A 21571-nucleotide genomic window follows, 5' to 3' on the forward strand; every position below is an offset into this window, starting at 1 on the left:
CCAGTGTTGAGAACAAGCTTCCTTGAGTCTGGAATCCAGCTACTCAAGTGATCATTCAGCACTTGTTCCTTGGAGAAAGGATGTGATTGGGTGTTCCTGCGTTGTGTTCCTGAGCTCTTCCTGTTTTCATCCTTTCTCATTTACTGTCAGCTGTGTCTTTGGGCTGGGGCATATAGCTTAGAAAAAGAACAGTCTGGAAGGTCATTAAGGAATGCAGCCTCAGGACACTGGCAATTAATTTGGTTCTTTTTCTGCAGTGAGGAGAGGAGGCATTTGGAGAGCGTGAATTCAGAGTGAGGGCGAGCCATGTTTGCCTACAGGTGACCGCAGCAAAAGGCACATCCTTGGGGTGAGCAGCGCAGTTTCTTGTTATCGTTTTTTCCAAATGAGACTACAGGATTAGATGCAACTTTTCTCTTGAAGATTTCCCTTACAGTAGATCGTGGAGTACCATGGGGCTGTCATTTTGGCTCAGCCTTGCATGGAATTCCACAAAAGTTACTATAGTCAACATAAATGTTTCTGAGCTTACCTGTCCATATGCACATCAATTAGTACATGTCAGCAACAGCTCTTCACCTGGAGGGAATTATTGCTTTCCTGGCTTGCTGTAGTCAAATTGGAGGAGAATTGCAAAGAAACCATCTGTCTGGACCAGGGGTGGCCAAACTGCGGCTCGGGAGCCACATGTGGCTCTTTCACACATATCGTGTGGCTCTCAAAGCCCCCACCGCCCTCGTAGGCCGGTGGCTTGGAGAATGTATTTAAAGTTAAAGTTGCTTTCTTTCCACATCCCATCTATTGGCCTGTCTGCCTTGTTGTCCTGCGGCTCTCAAACATCTGACGTTCATGTCTTGTGGTTCTCAAACATCTGACGTTTATTCTATGTGGCTCCTGAGTTCAGCAAGTTTGGCCACCCCTGGTCAGGACTCAAGGGGCTCCAGAACCATGTCAGGGTACTCCTCCCCTTCAGCAAATGTTCAAGAGGCTGGAGAGCTTTGCTGACTTTTCCTAAATGCTGTAGGCCTTATGTGGTTCGTCCAGATTGTCTTGAGCCGTCTAATGCAATTGGCTGCAGTCCTGGTTCTTCTGGCACTTGTTATGTACTTTTACCATCTTTTTTTTTTTTTTTAATGCAGCACATAGCTGAAAGTAGACGGGTCATGGCCCCACAGTATCATCATCTCATCTAAAGGGAGTGGCTCAGGAAGGAAAGGAGACCTGTATTATGGCTGGCTTGAAGAAGGGCAGCAGGAGAGGCTGCCGAGCCGATTTGAAGGGCTCTTTTCCACGCTGCAGTTTTCCTGGAGTGTGACTCCCACCGTGCAATGACCCCTTTCCCTTATCGTATTCTTCTGTTGACAGAAGTCTGCAAAGATGTTCAGCGCCTCCCAGTCATCCAAGGCTCAGTTCCTTGACAAAGCACGCCTGGCCCGGGAGGAGCGGCGTGAGCAGAAGGAGCGTGACCGAGCTGCTGTGCAGATCCAGGCCCTGGTCCGGAGGTTTCTGTGTCGCTGCCGGCTGCAGCGGGAGATCAGGTATGCATGGCGGGTTGGGTGGCTGTGTCGTGGAACGGAGGCCTTCTTGCTGGGGATTTTGGGGCGCAGACCCCAGGCCCTTCTTAAGCAGACTGTCCTCTTGGGCTGCCTTGGGGAGGGTGAGAACGGCAGGGTGTACCGGGGCAGGAAAGAAGGGTGTTTGCTTCTCTTCTTGAGATTCTGGCAACTTCCCAGCCTCGCCACCCTCTGGTGCAAGCCCGGCATATGGAACCAGGCGTTTGTGATTTGCTTCCTCCTCCAGGAGAGAGGTGGATGATTTCTTGGAAGCCAATGGCCCCGGGTCCGGCAGAAGAACAGCCCTCTCCATCTTCAGGACTTCCCGGAAGTTGCTCTTTGTGTTTAGCTTCCAGAATGACAAAGAGGTATGGCTCCTTCTAAATAGCCTGTTCTCCTGCTGCATTTATGTTCTCTGTGCTTGAGCAGTGTCTCTGGGAGGCGACACTGGCCCCGGACTCAGGAGTTGAGGGCTGAGCAGAAATGAGAGGAGGAGCAAGTGCTAGTTCCTCAGAACTGGCTTGTGTGTTGTAAAGAAGCATGCTTGTGTTCCCTGAGAGCTGCTAGAGGGCTGTGAGGAATCAACTGAGACATGTAGCTAACATCCACTTAGAAGCTTGCCGCTGCACTCAGGCACAGCTCTGAGGGTGTCAGCTGGTGGCTGCCCTTCTTTAGGAGCAGAAGCCAATTCCATTTGGGGTGGTTGATTGGAACCAGCTGTGTCCTCTGAAGACAGGATGGCAGGATTACCCTCCCCCACCCCATGAAGGGACTCCCTGTTGCATCTCTGCTAGAGTCATTGTTCTGGGATTGTTTGTTGTCTATTCAAAAGTAGTATGACCAGATCAGAGGGAAAAGGAGGTGGAATTTTCTTTCAGAGAGTAAGACCACAGTGTGTCTCCTATTCTAATGCAGAAACACCACATCTTGGCTTCCAGAAATTTTGGGCACACTGCCTGACCTGGTGTCCTTGGGTTGGAGAGCTATTGTTGATCCATCATGGATTGTTTCCCTCTCTCTGTTTGTTGCAGAGATTTGAAAAACTGTGCCGGTGCATACTTAACAGTTTGGATGCTGAGAATGAGCCAAAGGTGAGCCAACTCAGTAGCGCAATGCAAGTGTGAAACCGAGATTTGTGTGTGTGCTTCTGCATAAGCTGCATTTTTCCACTGACAGAAGACCAAAGGGGGCGGAGAAATATTTAATCTTGCAAGGACCCATTTAAGGATTTTATGTTGCCATAGTGAAAAACCCAGCTGTGTGGCATAAACCCCAGGAAATGATATGATTGTGTGGAAACTGTCTGAGAGCCTGATTGGTGGGATGGGGAGAATGTTGGCATAAAGTTTGGGACGGGGTAAAAAATGTAACAGTTGTCTGGGCTTTTAGTGAGAAGATGTAAAGTGGTTTTTTGAACAGCAGCTTGACATTTTGCAGCCTAGTTTCAGCATCTTATGCCAGGCAGGTTGCCACATCTCACTGCTGGTAGAAATCCTCCCTTCGGGACAACTCAGAGCTAAACCTTGGCACCTCTTAGCTGCCCGTCCCCTCAGCTCTTCTCAGAAGTCCTTGCTTCATCCTTGTCTTTCCTCTGGGTTCTTGCATATCGCTGTGTCCTCTCTCCTGCAGCCCTCCACCTCTGGAGCCTTTGCTCCGGTTAGCTTTTCAGTCCTTAGTCTGCCCCTGCCTGGCTGCTTCTTCCAAAGGGAAGAAGAAGAAGATATTGGATTTATATCCCACCCTATAATCTGAATCTCAGAGCAGTCACAATCTCCTTTACCTCCCCCCCCCCCGAAAAAAAACAGACACCCTGTGAGGTGGGTGGGGCTGAGAGAGCTCTCCCAGAAGGACAACTCCTATGAAAGCTATGGATGATCCAAGGCCATTCCAGCAGCTGCAAGTGGAGGACTGGGGAATCAAACCCAGTTCTCCCAGATAATAGTCTGCACACTGAACTGCTACACCAAGAAGATATTGGATTGATATCCCACCCTATACTCTGAATCTGAGTCTCAGAGCAGTCACAATCTTCTTTACCTCCCCCCCCCACCACAACAGACACCCTGATAAGAGAGTTCTGGCTGACCCAAGGCCATTCTAGCAGCTGCGAGTGGAGGAATGGGAAATCAAACCCAGTTCTCCCAGATAAGAGAGCTCTGGCTGACCCAAGGCCATTCCAGCAGGTGCAGGTGGAGGAGTGGGGAATCAAACCTGGTTCTCCCAGATAAGAGAGCTCTGGCTGACCCAAGGCCATGCCAGCAGGTGCAGGTGCAGGAGTGGGGAATCAAACCCGGTTCTCCCAGATTAGAGTCTGCACACTTAACTGCTGCACCATACTGGCTCCTGGGAGGTTTGAATACTGTCCAAACTAGTTCCTTTGCCTCCTTCAGGAAGTGGGACTGTGGATGTCTCCTTGCTCTCACCTTTGCTGTCTGAAAAATTTGAAATGGCCACAGATGCCCCATTGGCTTGACCCGCCTGAGCCCTAACCAACGGGTGGCTCCCTTCCCACCAGTCATTCTCACTGCTTCCTCTCGGTTTTTGGCCTCCAGGTGTGGTACGTGTCGCTAGCGCTTTCGAAGGATCTCACCCTCTTGTGGATCAAGCAGGTCAAAGATATTCTGTGGCTTTGCTGCGAATATCTCAAGCAGCTGAAGGTACAAGCGGATTTGTTTCTCCCCTCTTTGTGTGTTTACTTTTCTGGGACTCGATCTTCTTGGGCTGTCATTTCACATCACTGGTGGGTTTTTTCCCCCAGCCTGACATCTTGCAAGATTCCAAGCTGGTGAATTTGCACCTCACAATGCTGGTGACTTTTACAGACACGTCCACGTGGAAGATCCTGCGGGGGAAAGGTGTGTGGGTGAGGGTCCTGTTTAGAAGGTCGCATTTCCTAACAGAAGCTTCATGGCCTTTTTCTTTAGGAGACGTGTCCTTTTCTCCAAATAAATCAAGGTTTCCCTTTACTCTTGCCTCCTAGAGAAAGTTATCTGTGCTTCATGTATAGAACTATTTAAAATGCAGGTTTGCAGTACCTTTTGTCAGGGGGGCTGTTGTATTTGTAATTATTGTGTGGCACATCATGCCTGGGCTGGATCTCTGGGCTGGATCTGCAGCACACAGCCATATCTGCCTCCACTTCTCTCTCTGTCACCTTTCCATCCTGTGTTCTCTCCATGTGACTCATATGAAAATATGAAGCTGCCTTTTACTGAATCAGACCCCCCTGGGTCCATCAACGTCAGTCTTGTCTACTCAGACTGGCAGCAGCTCTCCAGGGTCTCAAGCTGAGGTTTTCCACACCTATTTGCCTGGAGCCTTTTGAGTTGGAGATGCTGGGATTGAACCTGGGGCCTTCTGCTTACCAAGCAGATGCTCTGCCACTGAGCCACCATCCCTCCCATATATATGAACATATGAAGCTGCCTTGTACTGAATCAGACCCTCCTTGGTCCATCAAAGTCAGTCTTGTCTATTCAGACTGGCAGAAGCTCTCCAGGGTCTCAAGCTGAGGTTTTTCACACCTTCTTGCCTGGACTCTTTTTAGCTGGAAATGCCAGGGATTGAACCTGGGACCTTCTGCTTACCAAGCAGATGCTCTGCCACTGAGCCACCGACCTTCCCCACAGTTGAACATATGAACACATGTGAACATATGAAGCTGCCTTCTACTGAATCAGACCCTCCTGGGTCCATCAAAGTCAGACTGGCAGCAGCTCTCCAGGGTCTCAGACTGAGGTTTTTCACGCCTATTTGCCTGGTCCCTTTTTAGTTGGAGATTCCGAAGATTGAACCTGGGACCTTCTGCTTACCAAGCAGATGCTCTGCCACTGAGCCACACAACCCTTCCCCATGAAGCTGCCTTCTACTGTATCAGACCCCCCTTGGTCCATCAAAGTCAGTCTTGTCTACTCAGACTGGCAGCAGCTCTCTAGGGTCTCCAGCTGAGATTTTCCACGCCTATTTGCCTGGACCCTTTTAGTTGGAGATGCCGGGGATTGAACCTGGGACCTTCTGCTTACCAAGCAGATGCTCTACCACTGAGCCACCATCCCTCCCCAACATATATGAACATATGAAGCTACCTTCTACTGAATCAGACCCCCCAGGGTGCATCAAAATCAGTCTTGTCTCCTCAGACTGGCAGCAGCTCTCCAGGGTCTCAAGCAGAGGTTTTTCACACCTACTTGCCTGGACCCTTTTGAGTTGGAGATGCTGTGGACTGAAGCAAGCAGATGGTTGGTCACTGAGCCACCATCCCTCCTCTCAGTGGTCGAACATTTGTTTGGCATGCAGAAGGTCCCAGCAGGTTCAGGATGGACAAAAGGAAATGCTACTTTACTCAGAAAGTGATCAAAATATGGAATTTGCTGCCAGGGGATGTTGCGATGGCCACAGAAACAGAAAGGGGATTTGATAGATTCATGGAGGACAAGCTATCAGTGGCTTCCATCCATGGCCCTGCTTTAACTAGTTAACTATGACATCCAGCCATCCTACATATAGTCTGAACTGTAGCACCGAAACGTATAACTTATAATGGTTTAACTGTCTATTTAATTTTAACTTAATTTATGAATGTAATTTATCTATTTTAATTGTTTTATAGAAATGATTGTATTTTACTGTAATCATGGTGCATTCCATGTCTTGTTAGCCGCCCTGAGCCTGCCTTTGGTGGGGGAGGGCGGAGATAAAAAATAAAATTATTATTATTATTATTATTATTAACTTCATGCCGGAGTGGAGCTTGAACCAGAGTCTGCAGCCTGCATTTTAGCCCTTTTACCATTCCGGCTGTTGCTGGCTTTACTTCAGAGTAAACATGCTGAAAGCAAGTTGCAAGAATGGAAGAGCAGAACCTTGAGTGACCATTCTTGTGCCTTCAGAGTACAGATGTTGGCACACTTGGGAATGAGACAGGTGTGGATTGTGGGTGGCATAGGAGGGAGCCAGGGCAGGCCTTGGATTGTCTTCTGGAGCCTTGTCCCCCGTTGTCACGTGATCATTGGCTCTTCTCAGCAGTGTCCTTTCCCTCACTTGCCCTTGCAGGAGAAGCTCTGCGGCCAGCCATGAGCCACATCTGCGCAAACATAATGGGACATCTCAACCAAAAGGGCTTTTATTCCGTGCTTCAGGTTTGTGTGCATTTCTGGCTATCCATCTCAAGCTTTTAGTTGTTGGGGAAAATAAATTGGGGGTGGGGGGTGGGGGAAGAAGTGTTCCATTTTTTAACTGCTTGCTTGCCACAGTCTGGTTTCATGCAGAAGACGCGTGTGCTTCAAGTCATTATAACATTCATTGTGCATGTGAGGTTGTTGTGTTTGTGCCTGCTAATAGGAATAGATAAAATGGAGTTGTAAAGAACAGCATGTGTTTCTCTGTGCGGTCCTGTTGATGATGGCCCACCTTCTCCTGTCACAAGACAGAGGCTCTTTGAACCGTTTTTGAGCCCTTGTGCCAGAGGCAGATGCCGCCAGAAGAGATCCGAGACCCTGGTGGTGCTTATGGGGTGGGCTCTTCCCCCTCCCACCCTGCCAAGTGCTGCTGACAAGTTCAGATTTTTTAGCCAGTTTCTTTTTATGTCTCTTCTTTCCAAAGGAGGCGGGTGGGGGGGGGTGTTGTATTTACTTCCCACTTGCGGAGAGCTCTTATGGCTGTATAGTTTTGCCTTTTCTAAAAGTGGTTCTTATGACAAGGATGGGGTCTGGCCTGGGGAGCAGTGACAGACCATGGTGTGTCATTGTCTCCGTTGGAATGAGCTGGGGGGAGCAGCCAGCCTGCGGGCCCCTTTTCCCCCTCCCCACATGCATAGCCTTTGTATGGAGGCTTTGGCTGACTTACAAACTAGGCCTTGTTCAAATTAGGGGTTGCAAACTGTAGTTTAATCTGATTTACATGGACAACTGTGGCTTGCCTTCAAATCATTTTGAGTTTTGAGCCATGCACAGAGAGAGAGAGAGAAGGTGGGGTTGGGTCTGAGGGACCACTCCTAGGTTCATCTTGACTATGTGAGGATTTGAGCATTCCCACCTTCCTCCCCCATGCTCCCTTCACAGGGCTCTCATGTGCTCTGTGGCAAACCGGGAGTTCATGATTGGTCTCTTTGCAAATTAGGAACAGAATGGATTCCCCTCCAGCCTTGGCCATGAGCATGCACTGTTTTGCAGATGGGCTACCACAAAGTTCTGTGGGTTTATTTCATGGGCCAGTGAAATTCCCGCTTGCATTTCTAAGCAGCCCCATCCCAGTTCAGATGAACTTGCTGTACTTACACTGTGAACCATCTGGACGTGATTTTTTTCTTCAAGAACAGCCTCATTTTAAAAACCAAAGGCCAAGCAGGGATAACCTGGGCAAGGTCGCGGTCAGAACAAAGCTTGAGTCGATGGCATTTTGAAGACAAACACAGTTTTATTCTGGGTATGTTTCCACTGCTTCAGGCCAACCCAGCTAGCTACCTGCATCTGTCGTGATGGTACCAGGCAGTACAAGTCCACACGGTGCAGTTGCATTAGTTGTCACAGTATGACGAATGGAAGAAAACAATTGTTGTCTCGGGACTGCTAGGAAGCCGGACAGAGCAGCTGCGCGAGATTTGCCTTGGAGCAGGGTTGCAATCCCAGGGGTTGTGACAGTCGGCATCCATCGCTTCTACCTCCCTGCCTTGTGTTCTTTTCATGACTACCTTTCTTTGCAGATTCTGCTCACAAATGGATTGGCACGATCCAGACCTTCCCTCTCCAAAGGGACTTTGACGGCGGTGTTTTCTCTTGCGTTGCGGTAAGACCTGCCGGTGAAGGTCGGACAGCTGATTGGGGAAAGGAGCTCTAAAAACTTTCTGACTCCATTTCTCTCTCCTTTATCCTTGATGGTTCATAGTTTAGATTTGTGCAATCGATACAAAAGCCCTATAAGGCAGGCCAACTAGAGTTGAGCCGTTGGCACCTTAGAGGACCACTAGATTTTCAGGGTCTGAGCTCCCTTCGCTGGATACAAGCAAGTGTGGCGATCCCTGAGTCTTTCCATATCCCAGTCTGAAGGTGGGAGGAGTCCAGATGCAGAGGGGTACTCCTGTGGGCTGGGAGCAGCCAGTGAACCCGGAGTTCATGATTGGTCTCTTTGCAAATTAGGAACAGAATGGATTCCCTCCGGTCTTGGCCATGAGCATGCACTGTTTTGCAGATGGGCTACCACAAAGATCTGTGGGTTTATTGTCATGGCTGCTTTATGAAGAGCCTTTGAGATCACCTGAAAAAAAATGGGCAGTGAAATTCCCCCTTGCGTTTCTAAGCAGCCCCATCCCAGTGGGCAGTGAGAGCCTTCAGAATCAGGCCAAAGGTCTGTCTAGGCCAGCCTTCCTGTTCTCACAGTGGGAAGCTCACAGGCAGGAGACTGAAAGCCACAGCTGGCCTTGGCAATGGTCTCAGTGGGACACTGCCTCGGAGCCCGGGCAAGGCTGAGAGCAATCGATGGGCTGGGTCTAGTTTCTCACTTAAGCCAGTGACTGTCACTGCGTTCTGCCAGGTAGTGGTGGGCAGACTGACTTTGAGAGAGAGAGAGAGAGAGAGAACTGCTGATGAGGAATCCCCTGTAAGGTTCCAAGGAGCAGCAGGGCTGCTTGTTTGCTAGCCTCCCTTGGTGTGGGAGAGTCTCTGGACTGGGCTGCTGCTTCCGCTTGCTCTGCAGATAGAATCACCCCAAGAGACCTCCCTCCTTCCGGCTGCAGGAGTCCCTGGTAGTCAGCCTTGAGGGATTTCTGCGGCGAAGAAAAGTCCCTATCTGAATCCTTCAGAGGGTTTACGTCTCTGCCTCCTTTCTCTCTCCTCAGTCCTGTGGTTGCTGCTCAGTTTTCCGACAACCTCTTGCGATCCTTCTTGATCCACATCATGTCTGTGCCTGCTATAGTGACCCATCTCGCAACGCTGACTCCAGAGGTAGGCAGGCAGGCAGGCCCTCTGGCGACAGGCCAGAGAGGCTTTGGGGAGGATGCCTGGAAGGCGGTTCTCTGGGACAGCAGCTCTTTGCAGTGGCTTCTGGCGGTCTGGCGGAGGAGGGTTAAGAACCTCACCAGCTCATTAACAAATGCTGCTTGGCCTCTTTGGCTTAGAACATAAGAGAAGCCCTGTTGGATCAAGCCATCCAGTCCAACACTCCGTGTCACATAAGAACTTAAGAGAAGCCATGTTTGGCCAGTCCAGTGGCCCCTCCAGTCCAACACTCTGTGTCACATAAGGACATAAGAGAAGCCATGTTGGATCAGGCCAGTGGCCCATCCAGTCCAACACTCTGTGTCACATAAGAACAGAAGAGAAGCCCTGTTGGATCAGGCCAATGGCCCCTCCAGTCCAACACTCTGTGTCACATAAGAACATAAGAGAAGCCATGCTGAATCTGGCCAATGGCCCATCCAGTCCAACAGTGTAGCCACCACCACCTCCTGTGGCAGTGAATTCCATGTGTTAATCACCCTTTGACTTCAGATAATTGAAATGATGTTTTTTTCAGCCGCCCAAAGCGCTGCATAGAAATAGTCCAGCGGACCCCACCTTGTTGAGTCTGGAGGCAGCACTGGCATGAGCGGCCTCACGGCTGAAACGCGGCTTGAGCTGGCAGCTTTCTGGCTTGTGCTGCTGTTGCTGGGACCCTGTCAAACTGTCTGCTTTCCCTCCAGCGCCTGGCGGTGATTGACTCGCACGACCTCTTGCGCAGATTCCTCTTGTTCCTGAGCCACGAGGAGCAGTGCCGAGACGTCTGTGTGTGTCCTCGAAGGAAGCCACACGCTCTGCCTGCTGGGTGAGTGAGGCCGGAAGGGGGTTCCTCAAGTAGCTTTGCTTCTGGCCTCAAAGTTGTGCAGGTCGCTTCTCTTTGGCTCTCCAGAAGGATGCGGGTGTTGCCTTTGGAATGTCATTCCTCTGGAGGCATCCTTGGGTGCCAGGCCAAAATAAGCCCCTGCACCCAGGCTGTTGAATTGATGGTTTCCATCTTTCAGGCTGTTTTTTGCTCTGCTTCAAGCTTGAGGACTGCGTTGTGCGACTCTCCTTTTGCGATACTTGAGTCTTGGTTTTTTATGGCTTATTTTAGCATGGGTAATTTTATGGTGGTGGCTTCAGACATTTTCCTGGTGAGGGACTGCAGCTCCTTCAGGGATTCTGGCTGTCTGTGTTTCCCCCTCAGCTGTTCTCTAGCCTAAAGGTGGTCAGGATGGGTGTGAAGCCTGAGATGGGTGGGGGTGGCTGGGTTGGACTTCCAGATGTGCGGAGGGGGGTGGGGTTGTGCCCTGAATAACTTGTTGATTTTCCTTGGATGAGCAGAAGCAAAAAAAGGCATGCAGAGTACATAACTGCAGGCTGATAAGCATTATTCTGATGGGTTTCATTTGTGCAGAGCTTGGCTGTTCTCATCTCAGGACTTCCGGTCTTCGACGGGGCGCCGCTGAAAAGCGGCGCACCGGGTTAGGAGTCTGGGAGTTTTACTGGAGCCTTCATTATCAATGGAGGCCCAGATTGCAGCCACTGCAAGTCAGCCTTTTTCCACCTAAGGCGGGCAAAGCAGTTGGCTCCCTTCCTAGAGCGCCAAGATCTGGCAACGGTACTTCACGCAACGGTCACCTCGAGACTGGATTACTGTAATGCCCTCTACATGGGGCTGCCTCTGTACCGAACCAGAAGCTGCAGCTGGTGCAGAACGCAGCGGCCAGACTGTTGCTGGGGCTTCCTAAATGGGAGCACATACAGCCTGGACTGCGCGAGCTGCACTGGCTGCCAGTTATATACCGGGTTCGTTACAAAGTGCTGGTCATTACCTTTAAAGCCCTATATGGTCGAGGACCTGTCTACCTTAGGGACTGTCTCTCCCCATACGAACCCCAGAGAGCACTGAGGTCAGCTGGAAAAAACTTGTTGACTACTCCCGGACCGAGAGAGGTGAAGCTGCAATGCACCCGTAACCGGGCCTTCTCCTCTGTAGCCCCAAGCCTATGGAACCAACTTCCAGAGGAAATGCGGGGCCCTGCGGGATCTTGAACAATTCCGCAGGGCCTGCAAGACCTTCCTCTTCCGACTGGCTTTCGCTGACGAAGAAAGAAATTGCTAATGATTACCGCCATCATAAAAGAACAAATAGCATTAGCACTTTTATCAATTTAATTTAATTAATTTTTAAACTTAACCAGAATTTTTAATGTTCAATGTTTAAATGTAATTTTGTTTTCTTTGTTTTTCCTTGTATAATTGAAATTTGAATTGATGCTGTCAGCTGCCCTGAGCCTGCTCCGGCGGGGGAGGGCGGGATACAAATAAAATTTTGTTGTTGTTGTTGTTGGGTCCAGCTTGGGGCAAATTTGATTGTTCCTTCCTTCCTTCCTTCCTTCCTTCCTTCCTTCCTTCCTTCCTTCCTTCCTTCCTTCCTTCCTTCCTTCCTTCCTTCCTTCCTTCCTTCCTTCCTTCCTTCCTTCCTTCCTTCCTTCCTTCCTTCCCTCCCTCCCTCCCTCCCTCCCTCCCTCCCTCCCTCCCTCCCCTCCCTCCCCTTCCCTCCCCCCTTCCTCCCCTTCCCTCCCCTTCCCTCCCCTTCCCTCCCCTTCCCTCCCCTTCCCTCCCCTTCCCTTCCCTTCCCTTCCCTTCCCTTCCCTTCCCTTCCTCCCTCCCTCCCTCGGGGGTGCAGGGCACAGAACTCTCTGTAGCTTTTTGCTTCTTTAGAAATGAGCAATTTCTTTGTGGTATAAACTTGGGGAGGGGCTATTGCCTGTGGAATTCACCTCGGGGGGCAGTGGCTTAGCGGCAATGCATGTGGTCTTTGCAGTCAGTCCCTGAAAGCAGGGGAGGGGGCCTCCATGGGAGTGGGCCTGTGGAAAGGTGGTTCTCTGTTTGAGAAGCCCTGGGGAGCCTGGGCCAAGAGCCTGGTGTCTGAGGGCAGTTTCATGCGCTCAGCAGAGAACAAGAGCCAAGAGACCCTGTGGACTCAGGCAGTGAACCAGACCTTGTCCTACAGAGGAAGACCAAACACCAACCCAAGCCAGAGTTGCAGGCGTCCCCCAGGAGGCAGCACTTCCCAGTCAGAAATTATGAGCCGCTGTCATGAGCTGCTGTGGCTGTAAACCGTGGCAGTTAAATTACAGGTAGACGTGGTTGTCATGGGAACTGGCGTGGCAGAGTTGACTTCCGGTCCCAGCCTTTGGCCTTCATGGAGCACTCTGTGTAGGATTCTGTTGGGAGAGTTTGCGCCCGCCACGCTCACTTCCCTGCTCGCCCTTTGACCCCTGACCGTGGTGTTGTTGTGTGCTTCCCAGGCAACCTCATCTGTCTGAGCTCGCTGAATGACAAGGTGCTGGAGGAGGAGACGGCCCGCTTTGTAAGCGTCCTCATCCAGATGCTGTCCTACTGCCAGAAGTACGTCTCGCAGAAGAAGTCCAACCTCACGCACTGGCACCCTGTGCTTGGCTGGTTCTCCCAGACGGTGGACTACGGGTGAGCACCCTGTGATGTGTTGTGAGGCCCTCATCACGACCCAGTTGTGGGCTGATCAGATAGTTTTCTTGATAGTCCATCTTTTCAGTTGCATCTATAATAGAAGAGCCTTTCTACTTCTGCTTGAAATCCTGGTGCGTCACAAAATGCACACTCTGGTGACAAATCCCAACTTGTGTCAGTCTGTGGCAGCACAAACAAAAGCAAGGCTTGTGGCACCTTCAAGACTAACAGATGTTTTTATCCATTTGCCTGGATAGAAACATCAGAGAAGCCATGTTGGATCAGGCCAATGGCCCATTCAGTCCAACACTCTGTGTCACACTGGCCAAAAACCCAGGTGCCATCAGGAGGTCCACCAGTGGGGCCAGGACACTAGACGCCCTCACACTGTGCCCCCAAGCACCAAGAATACAGAGTATCACTGCCCCAGACAAAAGAATGTAAGAGAAGCCATGTTGGATCAGGCTAATGGCCCATCCAGTCCTACACTCTGTGTCACACAGTAGCCAAAAAAAAACCCCTATGTGCCATCAGGAGGTTCACAAGTGGGTCTAGAAGCCCTTCCACTTTGCACCCCCCCAAGCACCAAGAATACAGAGCATCACTACCCCAGACAGTTCCAATAATATACTGTGGCTAATAGCCACTGATGGACCTCTGCTCCATATTTTTATCCAATCCCTTCTTGAAGCTGGCTATGCTTGTAGCTGCCACCACCTCCTATGGCAGTGAATTCCATGTGTTAATCACCCTTTGGGTGAAGAAGGACTTCCTTTTATCTGTTCTAACCCAACTACTCAGCAATTTCACTGAATGCCCACGAGTTCTTGTATTGTAAGAAAGGGAGAAAAGGACTTCTTTCTCTACTTTCTCCATCCCATGCATAATCTTGTAAACCTCTATCATGTCACCCCGCAGTCGATGTTTCTCCAAGCTAAAGAGCTCCAAGCTAAAGAGTCCATACACTTCACCACTACACCAAACTGGCTCTCACAGCAGCTGCCCTATCAAGGACAACTCCTATGACAGCTATGGCTGACCCAAGGCCATTCCAGCAGGTGCAAGTGGAGGAGTGGGGAATCAAACCTGGTTCTCCCAGATAAGAGTCCGCACACTTCACCACTACACCAAACTGGCTCTCCAAACCAAACTGAAGGAAGGCAGGCAGCCAAATGGTGGGAGGGAGGGAGGGATGGAGAAGAAAAAAGAAAGCAACTTTAAATGCATTTTCCAGACTGGCTTGGCTTGGAGAAGTGATTTAAAGAGGCAAACGCCTTCTCCAAGCTGCCTGATGGGGCTGTGGGGGTTTCGAGAGCCACACAATGTGTGTGAAAGGGCCACAAATGGCTCCCAAGCCACAGTTTGGCCATCTCTGCCCTACAGGGGTCACCATGACTCAACTGCAACGTAACAGGCCTTTCCACCACTGCCAAAAGTCAAAAGGAACAGGAACCTTCTTCCCCGGGTTCAGCCCTCCTCCTAGTCAGAGCATTTCAGGCTTCTTTTGCTGTTTCATCACCTCCAGGCTGGTTTTCCGCTGCAGCCTTCAGCAAGCAGGGTCTCGCGGTCCCTCACCCGCCTCGTTTCCTTTTCCTAGCTTGAACGAGTCGATGCCCCTCCTCACCAAGCAGCTGCAGCACCTCTGGGGGGTCCACCTCATCCGCATCCTCTTCAGTGACGTCCTCAGCAAGAAGCTCCTGGAGAACCTGGAGGCGGCTCACCCGGCAGCGCCCCCCACCTCCCCGCAGAACAGCCTGCCCATGAAAAGTCAGTCCACCAGTTCCGCTTCTGGGCTGTGCTCCTCGACTCTCTTGACTTCTAGGCTGGGGCTAAAAGGCCTGGCCTTGGGGAGGCCTCGCGCCGACTTCCAGCTGTACCAAGAGGCGACATGCAGGCCCTGCCTGCTTTATGCTGAGAACCACGGGAAAACCAGCTTCTATATCCAATTACACAACAAGAAAAACCATTCATATAGAAATAATTGCATTTAACCCACATATATTGCTTTCGTCAAAACAACCATAATTCTCAGTCCTTAGAACAAAAGGAAGCATTAACGCCGAGAGTTCTTTTCCTTTATACGGTAAAATTGTCCAACTCTTCCATGCAATCCTGGTGGGATATTCCAAATGATGAATGTCTCTCAATGGATGCAGCCAAATGATTCAATTTTCAAAGAGGAAAGGGACAAGGTTGTGCTAATACCCTTGTTGAAGAAGCTTGAAGAAGTTCTCTGCCAAGAGATTTTTTTTGTAGCTTAAAAAAGCTTCTGCGAAACAAGGGTATTAGTACAACCTTGTCCCTTTCCTCTTCGAAAATTGAATCATTTGGCTGCATCCATTGAGAGACATCATTTGGAATATCACACCAGGATTACATGGAAAAGCTGGACAATTTTACCGTATAAAGGAAAAGAACTCTCGGTGTTAATGCTTCCTTTTGTTCTAAGGACTCAGCATTATGGTTGTTTTGATGAAAGTCATATATGTGGGTTAAATGCAATTATTTATATATGAATGGTTTTTCTTGTTGTGTAATTTGATTTGGGGAGGGACGGTGGCTCAGTGGTAGAGCATCTGCTTGGTAAGCAGAAGGTCCCAGGTTCAATCCCCGGCTTCTCCAACTAAAAAGGGTCCAGGCAAGTAGGTGTGAAAAACCTCAGCTGGAGACCCTGGAGAGCCATGAATGGGGCTGTGGCTCAGTGGTAGAGCATCTGCTTGGCAAGCAGAAGGTCCCAGATTCAATCCCCGGCATCTCCAACTAAAAAGGGTCCAGGCAAGTAGGCGTGAAAAACTTCAGCTTGAGACCCTGGAGAGCCGCTGCCAGTTAGGGGAGGGACGGTGGCTCAGTGGTTGAGCATCTGCTTGGGAAGCAGAAGGTCCCAGGTTCAATCCCCGGCATCTCCAGGCAAACAGGCATGAAAAACCTCAGCTTGAGACCCTGGAGAGCTGCTGCCAGTCTGAGTAGACAAAACTGACTTTGATGGACCAAAGAGGGTCTGATTCAGTACACGGCAGCTTCATAGGTTCATGTGTATGGGAGGGACGGTGGCTCAGTGGCAGAGCATCTGCTTGGGAAGCAGCAGGTCCCAGGTTCAATCCCTGGCAGCTCCAACTCAAAAGGGTCCAGGCAAGTAGGTGTGAAAATCCTCAGCTTGAGACCCTGGAGAGCCGCTGCCAGTCTGAGAAGACAATACTGACTTTGATGGACCGAGGGGGGTCTGATTCAGTACAAGGCAGCTTCATAGGTTCATAGAAGCTGGTTTTCACGTGGGGCTTTTTGCTTTTTGTTTCCTTGTTCTTTTCTGCCGTGATACTCTTTGTATGTTGTATTATGCTGAGAACCAGCAAAGCATCCCCTGGCCGTGTGGGAATGGGGGGGGGGGGGGGTTGGCCTTTGCGTATTGCAAAGCCTGTGCCTGGTTGGGGCTGGGACTCGGAGCCTGAGGGGTGAAGGGACAGTCCCTGACCAACCCCTGTCCACGCACGCGCTTCCCTCACCCAGCCTCTTAAACAGCCTGGCCTTGGGCAATCCTCCCCAGGAAGCGCCTGACCTTCCTTTGCTGTTTCCCGCCAGGCCTCTTCAAGCGCGCCTTCCAGAAATCGGCATCTGTCCGCAACATCCTGAAGCCCGTTGGCGGCAAGAGGGTGGACTCGGCGGAGGTGCAGAAGGTCTGCAGCGTCTGCGTCCTCTACCAGATGGCCCTCACCACTCTCACCCAGATCCGGCTGCAGATCCTGACAGGTGCGTGGGAGGGAGAGGCAGGTTGGGTGGGTGGGGAGGGAGGGAGGGGGTGGTCTTGCTAAGGCAGAAGGGAAGCGGAGCGGAGCTGAGCCACGGGAGCAGCTGTGAGGATACCGTCGGGCAGGGCTTTTGGGGTAGAAAAAGCCCAGCAGGAACTTAGGTGCATATTAGGCCACACCCCCTCACATCACCATTGTTTCACACGGTATTTTGTAGGGAAAGCCCAGCCAGAACTCATTTGCATATTAGGCGACACCCCCTGATGCCAAGCCAGTCGGAGCTGCGTTCCTGTTCAAAAAAAGCCCTGCCATTGGGGCCGTTTGTGGGCAGCATCTGGGATTGGGAGGGGCCAGTGGTCTGGTCCTGCCTCCGTGCGCAGACATTCTCCTTGTCCCTCGTTCCTCCTGCTGATTTCGGGCTTGACGGCTTGCCACTCGTGCTCATTTTTTAAAATAAAAGTGATGCTTCTTGGGTTGCTGAAATCTGCGCTCGGTACCATTTTCCGTGTTTTCGTGGAGCAGCAGCAGCCACACAGCGCAAGCAAGGCCTGGAACTGCCGAGGAGGAAACAGCCCTGCCCTCCCTCCCCCTGGCTGAGGATCCCCTCCAAAGTTTTAAAAACTGAATGCCGATTCACTGTGGATAAGGGCTTTGGGAGCCAGGCTTTGGCTGGGGCAGGGGATAAACTCATGACCCGCGACTCGCCCATGTGCTTCCGCATCCATCCCTGCGGGATCTTTTACAGTTTCGCAGGGCCTGTAAGGCAGAGATGTTCCACCAAGCCTTTGCATGAGGACAGCGACGGTGGCCATCTTGGCACCTTTTTCCTCCCCTCCCCCTCTTGGGGGGAACCCTCCAACCCTGACGTGATCCCATAACTGACTAAGAGCACTTTAAAGACTCCATCAGGGTTTGTAATTTTTAATGAAATTGATTTTATATATATATAGATAGATTTAATGTAACTGATTTTACTGTTGTACATCGCTCTGACCCTGGTGCTGGCCAGGATAGGGCGATTCATCAAATATAATAAATAATAATAATAAAAAATAGTAACCTCATTCATCTCATAAGAACATAAGAGAAGCCATGTTGGATCAGGCCAATGGCCATCCAGTCCAACATTCTGTGTCACACAGCGGCCAAATATATATATAATATATTTATACACACACACACACATACACACTGTGGCTAATAGCCACTGATGCACCTCTGCTCCATATTTTTATCTAACCCCCTCTTGAAGGTGGCCATGCTTGTGGCCGCCACCACCTCCTGTGGCAGTGAATTCCACATGTTAATCACCCTTTGGGTGAAGAAGTACTTCCTTTTATCCGTTTTAACCTGTCTGCTCAGCAATTTCATCAAATGCCCATGAGTTCTTGTATTGTGAGAAAGGGAGAAAAGGACTTCTTTCTCTACTTTCTCCATCCCATGCATTATCTTGTAAACCTCTATCATGTCACCCCTCAGTCGACGTTTCTCCAAACTAAAGAGCCCTAAGCATTTCAACCTTTCTTCATAGGGAGGAAAGTGTAAAAGGACCATTTTCCTCAGCCCATTTCTTATGTTCTGTGAAGCAGTTCGTTGCCTGCAGGAGGCCCCCAGCCCAGGGAACCCCCCCAGCCTTTTCTGGGTGTATCTCTAGTGTCAGTCCAGTAAAGGCTGTTTGTAGATCTTCTCAGAACATTAGACCCCGGTGGGGTAGGTGGGACTGAGAGAGATCTCCCAGAACTGCTCTTGAGCAGGACAGCCTTGAGAGAACTTGTAGCGTAATATAAAGCCGCAAAAAACTGTGGAAAAATAACGAAAAAGACTGAAAATTATTTCAAAAATATATGTGATTACTCCACTGCCTCTTAAACAATATAATCATTAATATCACTATAACTTCCAAAAAAGGCAAATGTGCAAGAGAACAAGTTTACACCGTCCTGTCAGTTCATCATGTCAGTTTCAGTCCATCATTCAGTTCAGACTTGAAGCGCTCAGTGACTCTTCACCCGGCTCCGCGGGAAGACTAAAGTGCCAGTGCCGACCAGATCTCAAGCACAGATGGTTTTAGTTTTTCAAAGTTGTTTCTTCTGTTGCAGGTGTTCTATTAAAACTTCCATCTTTTAAAAGCAATTTTAAATTCAGTGGGTTTTCACAGCTACTAATAGTAAAGCTGCCTGTAATACTGTTTCACTTTCCTTTATCTAAGAGACGTTTCCCACTCATCAACATACAGAGAAAGCATTTCTTATAGCACTAGCTCTGCAGAAAAGTTTTCTGGTCAGCACTGGCACTTATTCTTCCCACGGAATTCACTGCCACAGGAGGTGGTGGCGGCCACAAGTATAGCCACCTTCAAGAGGGGTTTAGATAAAAATATGGAGCACAGGTCCATCAGTGGCTATTAGCCACAGTGTATGTGTGTATATAAAATTTTTTGCCACTGTGTGACACAGAGTGTTGGACTTGATGGGCCGTTGGCCTGATCCAACATGGCTTCTCTTATGTTCTTACGGAGCCAGGTGAATAGTCATGGAGTGCTTGAACTGACATGATGAACTGAAACTGACATGATTAAGAACATAAGAGAAGCCATGTTGGATCAGCCAATGGCCCATCCAGTCCAACACTCTGTGTCACACGGTGGCCAATACACAAACACACACACACACACACTGTGGCTAATAACCACTGATGAACCTCTGCTCCATATTTTTATCCAATCCCTTCTTGAAGCTGGCTATGCTTGTAGCTGCCACCACCTCCTGTGGCAGTGAATTCCACATGTTAATCACCCTTTGGGTGAAGAAGTACTTCCTTTTATCTGTTTTAATCTGACTGCTCAGCAATTTCATTGAATGCCCATGAGTTCTTGTGAGAAAGGGAGAAAAGTACTTCTTTCTCTACTTTCTCCATCCCATGCATAATTGTGTAAACCTCTATCATGTCACCCTGCAGTCGACATTTCTCCAAGCTAAAGAGCCCCAAGCGTTTCAACCTTTCTTCATAGGGAAAGTGTTCCAAACCATTAATCATTCTAGTTGCCCTTTTCTGAACTTTTTCCAGTGCTATAATATCCTTTTTGAGGTGCAGTGACCAGAATTGTACACAGTATTCCAAATGAGACCGCAGCATCGATTTATACAGGGGCATTATGATACTGGCTGATTTGTTTTCAATTCCCTTCCTAATAGAAGAAGAAGATATTGGATTTATATTCCGCCCTCCACTCCAAAGAGTCTCAGAGAGGCTCACAATCTCCTCTACCTTCCTCCCCCACAACAGACACCCTGTGAGGTAGAAGAAGATATTGGATTTATATCCTGCCCTCCACTCTAAATTTCAGAGTCTCAGAGTGACTCACCATCTTCTTTTCCTTCCTCCCCCACAACAGACACCCTGTGAGGTAGGTGGCGCTGGAGAGGGCTCTCACAGCAGCTGCCCTTTCAAGGACAACCTCTGCCAGAGCTATGGCTGACCCAAGGCCATGCCAGCAGCTGCAAGTGGAGGAGTGGGGAATCAAACCCGGTTCTCCCAGATAAGAGTCCACACACTTAACCACTACACCAAACTGGCTCTCCTTAATAATTTCCAGCATGGCATTGGTCTTTTTTATTGCAAACGCACACTGCCTTGACATTTTCAGTGAGTTATCTACCACAACCCCAAGATCTCTCTCTTGGTCAGTCTCTGCCAGTTCACACACCATCAACTTGTATTTGTAGCTGGGATTCTTGGCCCCAATGTGCATTACTTTGCACTTGGCCACATTGAAGCTCATCTGCAACGTTGACGCCCACTCACCCAGCCTCAACTGGATTAACTGAAAGGACGGTGTAAACTTGTTCTCTTGCACATTTGCCTTTTTTTGGAATTTTATGTTGTTTAAGAGGCATTTGAGTAATCACATATATTTTTGAAATAATTTTCAGTCTTTTGTTATTTTTCCACAGTTTTTTGCAGCTTTATATTACGTCGCTGTTCTTTGTTCACTACACTTGAGAGAACTTGTGGCTGACCCAAGGTCACATCAGCAGGTGTATGTAGAGAAGTGGTTAAGTGTGTGGACTCGCAGATAAGAGACCTCACACTTCACCATTACACCAAACTGACTCTCCCAACGAGGGTTGTTGGGCTTACATCTGTTGGTTCTTTTGGGCAGCTCCATCAGCACCATTGATGTGTTTTATGCCAGATTATGCTTTGTGGTATGGTGCAGAACTGACTTCTTTTTAGGGGAGGGGAAGTTGTTTAATGTTGCGAGCACATTTCAGATTTAGAGTGAGGTTCATTTCCTGCCTTGTGCAGGGGGTTGGACTAATAATAATAATAATAACTTTATTTTTGTATCCTGCCCTCCCCCGCCAAAGGCGGGCTCAGGGTGGCTCACAGACATGGAATTCCATGATTCAAATAAAACAATATAAACAACAATTTTAAATACAATCAATTACATAAATAAATTAGTTAAAAATAGATAAAATAGGTGCTATAAAATACTATACGTCATAATCATACATAAGATGGCTAGATGGCTACAAATCAGTTTAGCCAGGTTCTGTCTTAAAAGCAAGCTGAAAAAGAAATGTTTTGCAAGCCCTGCGGAATTGGTTCAGGTCCCGCAGGGCTCGCACCATCTCTGGAAGTTGATTCCACCATCGAGGGGCCATTGCTGAGAAGGCTTGCTCCCTGGTTGTCTTCAATCTAGCCTCTCTTGGCCCAGGGATTGTTAAAAGATTTTGAGAGCTGGATCTCAGTGCTCTCTGGGGAACATATGCCCATGGAGATGCCCATGGAGGTCCCTTCC

At 49.4% G+C, this 21571-nt stretch overlaps 1 protein-coding gene across 1 annotated transcript in view; it reads left to right on the forward strand.

Annotated features, from left to right (window-relative positions):
* Positions 1 to 274: 274 nt before the first annotated feature.
* The window catches only part of UBE3B (ubiquitin protein ligase E3B), a 40807-nt gene continuing 19510 nt past the window's right edge, over positions 275 to 21571 (forward strand). Inside the window, 14 exon segments of the mRNA XM_060249502.1 lie at positions 275 to 349; positions 1366 to 1538; positions 1801 to 1921; positions 2585 to 2644; positions 4106 to 4210; positions 4312 to 4408; positions 6606 to 6691; positions 8254 to 8336; positions 9385 to 9490; positions 10228 to 10317; positions 10319 to 10349; positions 12841 to 13018; positions 14619 to 14788; positions 16598 to 16765. Of these exon segments, the coding sequence (XP_060105485.1) occupies positions 1378 to 1538; positions 1801 to 1921; positions 2585 to 2644; positions 4106 to 4210; positions 4312 to 4408; positions 6606 to 6691; positions 8254 to 8336; positions 9385 to 9490; positions 10228 to 10317; positions 10319 to 10349; positions 12841 to 13018; positions 14619 to 14788; positions 16598 to 16765 (1456 nt within the window). The 5' untranslated portion in view covers positions 275 to 349; positions 1366 to 1377.

Source organism: Heteronotia binoei, chromosome 11 (assembly GCF_032191835.1).
Source record: "Heteronotia binoei isolate CCM8104 ecotype False Entrance Well chromosome 11, APGP_CSIRO_Hbin_v1, whole genome shotgun sequence".
Lineage (NCBI taxonomy): Eukaryota > Metazoa > Chordata > Lepidosauria > Squamata > Gekkonidae > Heteronotia > Heteronotia binoei.